The sequence below is a fragment of the Malaclemys terrapin genome, chromosome 7, assembly GCF_027887155.1.
Source record: "Malaclemys terrapin pileata isolate rMalTer1 chromosome 7, rMalTer1.hap1, whole genome shotgun sequence".
NCBI classification, from domain to species: domain Eukaryota; kingdom Metazoa; phylum Chordata; order Testudines; family Emydidae; genus Malaclemys; species Malaclemys terrapin.
The window spans coordinates 83,682,870-83,694,980 of NC_071511.1; the positions used below are offsets into that span (position 1 = coordinate 83,682,870).

The window sequence follows — 12,111 nt, forward strand, 5'->3', positions numbered from 1 at the left end:
ACTTTGCAAGATGAAGAATCTACAATATCTACAAGGTGCTCCCTGTTCTTCTTGAGATGCTGCCTGTTCAACTGTTAAGTTACTGAATAAGTAGACTAGCTGCAAACATGGAAGTCTACAGCACTGAGATGGGGACCACTGCACAGAAGTATTTTATTGACATTTTTTCATAGAAGACTTTCACCCTAACATCCATTACTAAATGGAAAGCTGTTGGCAAAACTGCAAGTTACAAATATGGGCAAATATTAAGGTTGTCTATTCTAAGAATAATGTATATTTACAATAAGTCAGATGTGGCCTGTGGCAAATTGAAAATGCAGTTCCCATGCTACAGAGCTTCAGCTTCCCAGTCTAGCAGTACCTTTTCTTTCCCTTGAAAGCACTCTGTAGTATATATCCTTCTCAGCATATAATTCCAGTCTGTTTCAATAGAAGTGTGCAGTTTCAACTATTGTAATTTATTCCATTTTCAAATATTAAAACTAAGGCGAACATATTTATCCAGGAAGAGTATCAGGATATACTGAAGTGCATAGGAAAAGGATATCATGGCTTCAGAGTTTAAATGGCAGAGTAGCTTCTCTAATGGAGGATAGCGGCACAGTGATGGAACACAGCCCAGCATGATTAATTTGTGCTTCGCTCTTGTAATAGCAACATTAAGACGCCTCCAATCCATCAGAAGTGTTCCAAGCTGTTGAAATTAATATAATTATTTATTCTCTCTCACTTCACATTTCAACTTTTTAAAAGAATGAAAAGTGTAGACGTACAACCCATCTTCAATTTTTTAAATGTCAAGGAGGTTGCTTATATTTCTTAAAAGGAACATGTCAAATTTAGTTCCAAATTATGTTTCTATAAGATGCATTAAAAAATGTAGCCAACATAAATAATCCATTATTATTTTAATTCTAATATAACATTGTTAATCACTCTTAAGTTTTTCCAACCCAAACATTAAAACAATATGCTAGAGGAGGAGAAAAAAAATCAAAGTGGTTAGAAACACGAAAAGGTTAAACTCACTAATTTATTTTCATTATTCAAGTGGGAGAACAAAGCCAAACAGTATGAATTAACTAAATTCAAATTTAAAATATTTCATTTTAAAATATAAGCATGCTATCAAAGTGTTGAGCAAATTGTTGACTCTACACAAACAATTAAAAATGGCATTTTAACAAAAATATCCTTAATCAGTCTATATTACTTTGTAAATGCCAACTAACCACTCAGTTTTTCCAGTGTAAGTGCAATTGTTATAGATGTAATTATGACTAAAATATATTCATGCATGTTCAGTAAAAAGTATTCAGGTCTTATTTTAAGGATTTAAGTTAATGGTAGTCTTAACTTTGTGAAAGGTCTTTGAATCATTTAGTTAAATATAGTCCACTCACATTTCCATCATTGTTATTCCTAACAAATGATACTATTATGATACTTTTGTCTCTTCCTTGGTATTTGTCCACAGTATTTACTTCCACTGTACTGATACATGAGCTTTTCATCAAGTCAGTGATTATCTTTAACTGATGTCTGTATGGAGATACGATACCAATATCTGAAGCTTTACAGCCAGCCTTAACAGAAAGAAAAAGCAAAAAAGAGCGATTTGAAAACATGACAGTGTAGTTGGTTGTAGAACAGACCCCAAACTAAGAGACCCTCTAGGAACTCCCAATTCTACAGAATATGACAAATCATTTATCAAAGGAAGTCTAAGCACAGTTATTAGTTAAAATCAGGCCCCAAGCTTTGGCCTTCCCTGGCACTTTAGGGGGGGGGGTTCCTCATTTCTCCCTCCACTTCATACTTTAAAGAAATCCCTTGTAGCTGATTGTCCTTCAGAAGGCTGAACATAGCTCTCACCAGAGTATGTCAGTCAATGTCACTCCCAGTTCACTCTAGAAGTCACTGAAGAGGAAAGAGGCACTTCCCCATTCCTTCAAGGACCGAACATGCTGCCTCCATGCACTCTAGGCCCAGCCAGGCTCGGGTCAGAAGACAAAATGAGATCCTGAAATTCTAACCCCTGCATCGGACTGCCATTCAACCAGCCTTCAGTTTACTCTTTGAGGTTCCAGTTCATTCTTGTTAAAGTACAATTATTTTGCCCTCCCTCCAAACATCATATTAAAAGAAAGATACCTTAATAAAGGAGGTGGTGAGGAAGAGTACTAGTTTGGCTTCTGTCATGTTACTTACACCACCTTTTTCTGCCTGTTCTGGTGCTGGAACCTGTATAAAAAGTCAAATGACTATCATATGCACAAGTTATATTTTGTTCAGTAATTCAATGAAATTGTATTACATTCGCTCATGTAAAACTACTAATATTCAAATAGCACCTTTCATCCTAAAACCACAAAGCAATTTATCCAGGTGGCTATCACTGTTTTACAGCTGGGAAACTGAAGCACAAAGTGGCTTGTCCAAATGTCACAGAAAATGAAAATTCTTTCTTATCTGTGACTTTTCATTCTAGGAACCTCCATGTCAGTCTTCACAGTGGGGATTCTGTCTCCATGGTAACTGGAGGCAGACCATTTTTGTTTTTAAACTGAACCTAGTCTTAGGACTACCCCTCAGGAAGAACTCTCCAGAATAATAGTATTTTTCAGCTTTAGAAATAAAATTTGTAAGTACTCTTCAACTGAAACCACTTGCAACAGAGTTTTGACAATGGAAAGTTTCTTACCTCATTACTTCCTTTCCTCTAGCAACGTCTCACACAATTCTGTGATACTTGGGCTGTTCCCCTACTCTTTACAGTTTTGGAAATTGTTCAGCCCATACTGGTCATGCCCCCCTTCTCCAGGTGCCAACCAGAAGCGTCATTCCAAAGCTGCGTAGAAACTCTTAGCACAATCAACAATAACCTTAATGCCAAGCAATGAACTATGTACAGTAGGCTACCTCCTTCACAAACTAGACAAAATAAATGTTGCCCCTTGGCTACAGAAGTCATATCAGCGAGGGCAGAATTGGAAGAGATGCTGCTAGCAAAAAGATAATTCGGTAAAGAGTTTTTTGATTGCGTAGCCCAGCATCTCCGACAATTTTGTGATGCTTGGAAAGTAACTAGTAAGGGAAAGACTAAGAAAGACTGAAATATAGACATCTCCCCTTGAAAGTAAAATGGCAAGTTATTTTTGGATCACTGCATACAGCACCTTCCTTCCAAAGGAGGCCTCTGAAGAGGATAGAAAGTTAGTCTTAAAAAGGTGTTTGATAAAGGTGTTGATAAATCATCATGTTGCTGTCCTGCAAGTTTGCTCAGTTGAGACACATGTCATTCTGCCCAAGAGGTTGCTAGAGATCATAAAAGAATTAAAACCCACCTTTTCAAGAACAGGTTTACCTGGTGCCTTTTGTGTCACCACAATGCATAACAACTTAATCCATCTGGCCAGGAATAGTTTGGATACCTGAAGGCCTTGGAACTCCAGATGAAAGAACATAAACAAAGAGCCTGATCTTCTCAAAGATTCAATGCACCTGAAGGTAGAACTTTGGTGTTCTAAGTACATCCAGATTATACCACACTTTCTGTTTTGGACAAAAATGATGAGAAGCTCATTTCCTGGCACATCTAGAATTAAAAGAGGAATTCACCTTTGATAAGAAAAATTCTGGAGTCCTTAAAACCACCTTGTTATCATGGGGGACACAGTATGGTTCCTGAGTTGCCAACTCCAAGACATCTAGCAGACATGCTAGCAACCAAGAAGCAAGGTTTCTTAAACTAAAAAGGCCTAACAGCTAACAGTTCAAATGGATAGCCATTAGGGATTTTAGCATCAGTGGTAAATCCCACCTTGGAAAGCTTGGTTTGTCTATAGGTTTAGCCAGTTTGACTGCTCTGAGAAATCTTGCAGCCTGCAAACTTTCAGCTGAGGAGCCCAAGGATGCAGTGTGTTAAGACACTGCTTAAATCTGACAACTAATGTTCTACGGTGTTAGGCAACAATCCCTTGTCCAGACTGTTCTGAAGGAAATCTAGAATATGTGAAATTCCAGGGTCCTTGGGATTTCTATCTGCTTGGCACCATGAGCTAACCCATGCCCAGATGGAGTAGCCCTTTAGCACTGAAGTCCACGCGGAGGCCAGTACAGTCCTGATTCACCTTGGAGGAAAACAAGGTGCACGTAATGCTTTCCTCTCAATAGCTCTGTTGTCACATAGAGACAACTTGGGCTTGAATAGAGAATGGAATCTTGGTGAAGGATTTGTGGACTCACTGGTTGATACAGTGGGGTTGGGTTCCAATACCAAGTCTCCAAATCTGAAAACTATTATCTGCTTGGCAAGTGTGGAGCTAGAACTATCAACTTTGCTTCCTTTCATTTTATCATCTCAAATCACCCTTTCTGCAAGCAGAAGTTGTGGGAATGCATAAAGAAAGCGCTTCAGCCACCTGTGTGAAAGAACATCTGTGCCTAGCGATCTGTAAATCGTTTGCCTTGCGAAATACAGTGTCAAGCTTTCTGTTCCCAGTGAAAGATCCACAGATGTAAGATCATGTGTAAGACTTCTGGATTTGTTTGGAGTGGCCATCTGCTATCCAAATGCATAAAAACAGACCGGGTTGCTGATCTGCATGCCACGTCCCTGGCTGAGAACCTCATTTAATTGCAGATGGCTTAGCGAACACAAGCAGTTACCAGGGACAATCTCTTAAGGCTAGTCCTGAACTCAGGATGATCCTGGTCATCCAGGGCCTTTAGATAGTCTAGTCAGGCCACTGCACCTCTTGCAAAACAGGAAGCATCCATGGATGCTCAAAGCAGCTAAGAAAATCAAAGACTACTCCTAAGGGTGGTCTCTACCTTTGGTATTTCTGATCAATACTGTAAAACATGCACCAGTCAAAAAATGCTAAGTACATATTTTGCTTGTATGCTTTCCCTTATCAAGGTGTTCCCATTAATCTCTGGTTACATCTTCAAAAAGAAGGATGCATGGGAATTTCCTTTCTCAGGCGGGGATTTCCCTGGCAGGTATTCACCCTTTGAATTCTCATCTAATACCTCATCTGGTTGGAGCTGTACAGAAGATGGCATTTTCCTGCACACATTAGCAAATTTGTCTTGGGGAAAAAACCTTGGCTGATCAGGCCTTTCTGCATTGAAGTTGCAGCTCCTCAGGGTCAGAAAGCTATGAATAGGAGGGGAATAATTCACCCTCTGAAGAGACTGTAAATGCTCCCTCAATATAGATGGCTGCTTTTATTTAGCCTTATGTTTCCAAGACAGCTCTCCCATTGCCTGAGGGGCAGCAGGTGTGTGTCACAGGGAAGGTGCTTTGCAAGCAGCCCCAGGTACCTGAGGCCACCAGGCTGCCAATTACCTGATCCAGGAAAGGAGAAGTTTACTACTCCTGAAAACATACTAAAAAAATCAAAGTTAGCAAAGGAATTGGTCAGCAGCAAAGCAAACCACTGCTAACTGCTGCCACAGAAATGAGAATTCTGGAGGCATGGACAACACAGGCTATACTGTGATGCTGAACCATTTCCAGAACTGTAGAAGGTAGGGGAACAGCCCCAATTTCACAGAGTTGTGGGAGACACTAGACTGCATAAATGAAATTTAGGAATTTAATGGAGGAAAGACTTCTTCCTTTCAAACTGCTTGACAAGCAAGCAATAGACAGGAAAAAACAACCCTGGATAGAAAGCAGTAAACCTGCACTTGGAGGGTCGGGGGGAGAGAGAAGAGGATTCGATAAACTCCTGTACAATTAAAAAGGAACTCAACCACCTTGCCATGGACCTTGACCACATGCCATCTGGAAGCAGAGTTTCAGCAGCTTTCTATGACGTTTATGAAGAGGGAAGGAGAGGTGCTGTACCTTCACACCCTCCTCAGAAAGCCACAACAAAAACAAAAAATATACTTTAACAGTTTTAAGAAAATCCTCAAAGCTAACGAAGAAATTGAGATACACTTAGTTAAATCTTTCTGGCAGGCAGCCAGCCACAGAAGGGTGCATGGACAAGCTCCTGTGAAAGTGCTACAAAGGGAGACCTGGAGTCTGCTGTCTGTGCTGCTTGGAGGCTGGGAATTCTGGAGAGTTCTTGGAGGGGGCAGTCGACCAAGCCCTGGCTCAGAGGAAAGATCTGTACTTCCTTCAGTTTGCCATGCAAAGCCATTGTAGAGCGATGTAGAAGGAACTAACATCAGTTTTAGAGAGGAGAAACGCTAACGTCCTCAACTCCCAATCACCTGCTCTAACCACTACACCATGCTGCCTCCCTTACAGGACTTAGGCTATGCCTACAGTGCACTTTCGTCAGTACAACTTTTGTCGCTCAGGGGTGTGTGTGTGGGGGGGGGAGAAACACACCACACATCCTGACCGACAAAAGTTTTACTGATGAAAAGCGCCAGTGTGTACAGCTCTGTCGGTGGGGGATGCTCTCCAACTGACAAAGCTTCCACCCACCCCTCATTGGGAGTGATTTTATTTTATTGGCAGGAGCGCTCTCTCCTGCTGACAAAGAGTGGCTACACTGCATACCTTACAGTGGCGCGGCTGTGCCGCTGTAAGGTTTCCAGTGTAGACATAGCTTTAGGCAGTGTCGTATAGTAGATAGAGCATAAAGTTCTCTGCCCACAACATTCATCCTCCTCCCACAACCATTGAAGTGCTCCAATCCAGCCTCCTTCCTTCCCTGGAGATAATTCTAGCTCCAGCCCCATGAATGATCATCATACATTCCGAAAGTAATTCACTCCCTCCCGCAAGTTAGCTTCCAGCCCATAGTCAGGTACAGAACAGCAAGGCAGATTATATAGGGGGTACAATCCCAAGAGAAAGATTTTGTGAAGAATTCCCTACAACCAGTGTCACAAGCTGCCTTGCTGCTGGAAACATTCATCCTAAGCAACTTGTATCTGCCCCATGGAAAACCTTCAGAAACAGTTTCCTACTGGTTAGAAAGGGATACTATTTGGTTACACATTCAGAACTTCCAATCATGTCACTCATGTTGCATTCTTGTAACTGAGTGCAGAATTTGGCTCAATATTAATGAAGTTAGTACATTTCAAGAAAACCACATTTAGAATTTTTCATAACGTTAAAGATGCTGGATGCAAAACATTTCAAGACAGCCAATGCTCAGACTTCTGAATTGACTTTTTGCCTGCTTACCATGAAGTGTGGTGCTTATAGCAGTAGCTGTACAGTGTAAGCAAACAACAAGGATGAGAATGTCTCTTGGCTAAATTATTTCAGTTAATGCAGCATTTGAAGTTCGGAACACTTTGTATACAACTGGAAGAGACTTTTTTTTTTTTTTTATAAAGACAACATACTGTTGCCTATACTCTATAAGTTGTACAAGTTTGATAAGGAAAAGCCATAAGAATTTTAAACTTTAAACAATTAACTATATTGCAAATATGGTCTACAAACATCAAAATACTGTGTAGTATTTTTATTTTAAAGGCAGCATAGCGTGAAGATAAATGGAAGTATGCAAGCAAAGTTTACCTTCTCTGTGTTAAGAAAACACACAGGATTGTTTGGCTCAAGTGTTTCTTTCAACCATGTTTCTGAAGAATCTGCAAATAATTCCAGCTCCAGCGTCAAGTTTTTTAAGTTTGGCAGGATAACAGTGGCTTTGGACACTTTCTCTGAGCCACATTCCAATTTGCCTTCATACACCAACTTATTACTTAGTGACATAATTTTACTATGGAGTTTAAAAACAAAAGCAGTTTTAAGTCTTATAGATTGAAATTTACATTAAAAAAAATCACTAGTAACTGAAATAGTTTTAAATACCTATTCATTCTGTACTGCACAGTTAACTGGACAACAGCATTCTTGTTTTGTTCCAGTCTCTTAAACAAACTTTCACTCATGCCAAGATCTCTGTTAAAAAATATCAGATGCGTAAGTCAGTGCCTTGAAAGTCCACTTGTTGCCCCAACACCACACACGTTGTGTTTTTCCAATAGCATTTTATCTTACCTTGCTTCCGTGTTGTGTACAAGTGGAGGTAGCTGTTGATGGTCCCCAACCAGCACAAACCTATGTGAATAGAAGAGTGGACCCAGGCAGATTGGCTGGCTTATTTGAGAAGCCTCATCCACTATGCAGAAGTCAAACAGTTTCCGAGCAAAAATTGGATGGTTTACTCCCATGCACGTTGTTGCAACTACTGGCTGAAAATTTGGACATATTTTACAGATAAAAAGGTATTTTTTCCCTTTTCCCCATTTCATATTTTAAATACAATTTCTACATTAATAAGTCTGACCTCTAATCAAATAAAAGCTACATTTTTTTAAAAACCCATTAACCCTTAATACTGGGAGTCTGAGTTTTACATAGCCCTTAAACTCCTTATAATCCAAAAACTTTACAATATATTGATTTACAAACAAAACAAAAGTAGTTCTGGAATACAGAGATTAGCATCCAGTTCAGGATTCATTCCTGCTAAGTGTTTAGGATTCTATTTTTAAATTTAAACAAACAAATATGGAGTTTGTGAATGGTGCTGGGCTGACTGCCCTCGAGACTGGTGTCTGTGACAGAGACCACTTGGTGTTAACTGGCAGGAGGCACAGGAGTGCATTGGTTGTACAGGTTCCCCTGGGACAGATATCTGCATAATAGTTCACCAAAGGGTGGCATGTGAGATCTTTTGTTGAGAAAGTTGATTGTCATAATAATTAAAAAAATATATGTATGGCTAATACTTAAGGAGTTTGATATCTATCCTGAAAACAATGCTCTTAAAGTTGTAGAGCTAGGCAGGTCACCAGGCAGTGATTATCTCAGAGATATTCCCTTCAGGCAGAAGATGATGGACATCCATCTCCCTGTCTGGCCACTTGTGTATTATATACCTACAATACACTGTATGCCTATTTGCACATTGAGCAAGATGCGCATTGAGATATTGTGAATTTTACAAGAGGAAATAGACAGGAAGAAAAACAGCAAGGGGGTGTCCTGCTTATGAATCAAGACAAAAGATTGATCCCGTATAACTTAGTGTCTTGGATTGCACTCCAAATCTTTCACCTAGGAGACAAACTTACAGCAGAATTGTCTCATGAGACAAGGGTCACAGCCAGCTGGCTATGTAACGCTGCAAGGATTTTGGGTGAGCAATACTCTACTAGACATGAGACTTGTTAATCAAGTCTAGGCTCAGAATGTGTGTTATTTTTTGTAACTAACCATTTGTTTCCAAAATTTCTACTTCCTATTACTTGAATTGCTATGCTTTGTGAAATAAACAGATTTACCATGAAATCAAACATAAGTGCTGTTAGTTAAGCCCAGCAGTAATCTGAGGTAGAACTGGTAAATTGGGATGTACTTTTTCTTTGGAATATGCTGCAAGTGTCCAATGGACCAGGGGCTGAACATTCCAAGGACACACTGAGGGCTTGAGTGTGCCTATTGCTAATCTACAGAATGATAGTGGGGCCTATGGGGCCTAGAGGGGAGTGTTTCTGTTGCCAGTGGCTGGTGGGGGTGTGGCAGGGGTGCTGACGCATGGCAGGCACAAACAAGACTTCTTCACACTAAGGACAGGTGGCAGCAAAGTGCATCAACTCTGGGTACCTCCAGGAAGCGTCATAGTGTCCCTGTTCTCTGGATTAAAGACATATATGGTGATGGCAGTGCAATCTTCCTCACCCCAACTGAAGTGATCAAAGGTAAAAATGTAAGTAACTTCCCATACCAATTTAGTCCTCTGCTTCGCTGCAGAGCCTACCAACAAGACAACTAACAGAGTTTTTTGTGATGTAGACACTTCCTGTAAGTTCTCTGGGGCAATGACAGTCTTAGTGGTGAGTGTGTATTTATTATCATTTTATGAGTCTAGCACAATGGGGCCTCAGTCAAAGATCTTCAGGCACTATTATTATACAAATAGAACATCAAATAGAAGTGAACCATGACAAACCAGCTCATTTCATTTCACACAAGCAAAAAAAATCCCACACACCTCACCACAACCCATACATCCGACTCAGATGGTAACCTGATTCACAATAGACAATGGCCAAACTTGAATTGATGACAGAAATTGAGGATCTCTTTTCAGATCACTGAGGCACCCAGACCCTTCTGAGGTAAGTTTTGTCTCTGTACAGCATTTGTAATAGATACACTAATTTATACTGTCCTAAATATGTTGCAGGACTACTGAACATTATTTTTCTTACTTGATTGTTATAGAGTTCCTCCAAATGAGTTATAGATTTAATTGATTTGGATCTGCAAATTTCTTCCTCTGTAAACTTCCGTATATCTGGATGAACCTTCTGAGCTCGCCCCAAGCGCAAAAATCCTACTTTGAACCTGGCTAACTTCAGCAGGATATTGTCAACAGCAGTGTGTGTAAAACTTGTCAGCAGAACACTGAAGCCACAGGCATAAAGAATTCTTACCTAAAATAGGAGAGTAGCAAGGAGAGAAAAAAGAAAAACCCAGATATTAGCTTGAATATTGGAATCAGTAATTCCTTTCTTAAAAGGATAATTAGTCTACATTTTTCTAAATTGGTGTTGGACCTAGGAAGCCAAAAAGTCATGAGGGGACAAGATTCCCAAGCAGGCCCTTGTCTACACTGAGATTTTACCCACCAATGTAAACCCCCGTCTCTAACCAGTGCAGCACAATTTGTATGGGGTAAGCTTCACCAGGTTAAATCAGGCCAACATTAGGAGTTTTCACTAGTGCAGCTACACCAGCACTTAATATCCCAGTGCAGACAAACCTTGGGTTCTCACACCAGATCTACTGCTAATGAAGTGCTTGTTTCCAAACCTCAGATCTACTTCAAAATTGGAAGATTTTATTGTAGTCTGGTGCCAAAGGATTGCAACAGCATTAAAACATTGTAAATTGATCAATATGTCATCACCCACTTCCAGGATGGGACTGGTGGATGGGATTTAATAAATAAATACATAAATAAAAATAAAAAAAACACACCACTTGACACCAAAGGATACATTTTGTCATTCTACTAGTGCTAATGTTCTTTATCGTAAAGCTGGCTCCATATTTATTTCAATGTAAATGACAGACAGCTGTCCTGTATAAATCTCAATTGTGAAGAGGATGCTTCACATACAGCTTATTTGATGCTTGCCCTCCAAGCTTTTAAATTAACAATTTACTTCTAACATTAGGTCACATTATGGTCTTACTAGAGCACATATTGTAGTAGTTTTTCCTGTTCCAGGCATACCCACGATGAGCGTGTAATCTTTTGAAAGTAGCACTTGTTTCATTGCCTGTTTCTGAGGCTTATTCAGACCTTTAATTAGAAAAAGAAAAAAGTTAAATATTTGTAGTTAATCCTATATGCAACCTGAACTGCTAGTTCTCCCCACTAAAAACTCATCATAACAAAAAGATAACTTGTTTACTGGTGCATAATTTTTGATAGCACTATAAATGGTATCTAAAGACTTTATTTAAAAATACTGAAATGTAGGTAAGAAGGTATTCATTGTCTATCCTGGCTCCAGAAGTACTAAATTAGTCTTAATAGCTTATGATTTGTTCCTCCCTTTCTTCCTCTACACAGGATCTCAAATACGGGTTTCCATTTTGTTGAACAAGAGTGACATGTATGCATTGCTTCCACGGGAGATAAAAAGATGCAGGCAAGAGCATCTTGCTATTTAAGAGAAACATTAGAACAGAGTTCATTTTCCCAGTAGAGAACAGATGCAAGCTACCCAGCCTAGGTTAAGCCCAGATAAAACTCAGGCTTTGTCTAAACTGGAATTTCATCAGCAAAACCTTTGTTGTTCAGGGATGTTAAAAAAAACAGAAAACAAACCCTCGAATGACAAAAGTTTTACCAACGAAAAGCACTGGTGTGAACCGCGTTTTGTCAGCGGGAGTGCCTGCTGACAAAGCCGCTGCTGCCGGTGGTTGTGTTGGTTTTTTGTTTGTTTGGGTTTTTTTGTCGTCAGCAAGAGAGTTTTCTCCTTCCAACTAACAGCTACACTGCGCACCTTTTAGCGGCACAGCTGTAGCGGCACAGTCATGTCGCTGAAAGCAAGGTAGTATAGACAAAGCCTCAATTGAAACAGATAAGCAGGAAG

The 12,111-nt window shown here is 39.9% G+C and overlaps 1 protein-coding gene across 1 annotated transcript in view; it reads right to left on the reverse strand.

Annotated features, from left to right (window-relative positions):
* Positions 1–12,111, reverse strand: part of LOC128840419 (solute carrier family 25 member 16-like) — a 67,323-nt gene that overhangs the window by 2,484 nt on the left and 52,728 nt on the right. Inside the window, exons 20-27 of the mRNA XM_054034350.1 lie at positions 11,203–11,312; positions 10,213–10,437; positions 7,994–8,187; positions 7,805–7,894; positions 7,511–7,712; positions 2,158–2,247; positions 1,407–1,589; positions 549–697 (exon numbers count right to left, since the gene is read on the reverse strand). Coding sequence (XP_053890325.1) covers positions 549–697; positions 1,407–1,589; positions 2,158–2,247; positions 7,511–7,712; positions 7,805–7,894; positions 7,994–8,187; positions 10,213–10,437; positions 11,203–11,312 — 1,243 coding nt within the window. The remainder of the gene's footprint in view (positions 1–548; positions 698–1,406; positions 1,590–2,157; positions 2,248–7,510; positions 7,713–7,804; positions 7,895–7,993; positions 8,188–10,212; positions 10,438–11,202; positions 11,313–12,111) is intronic.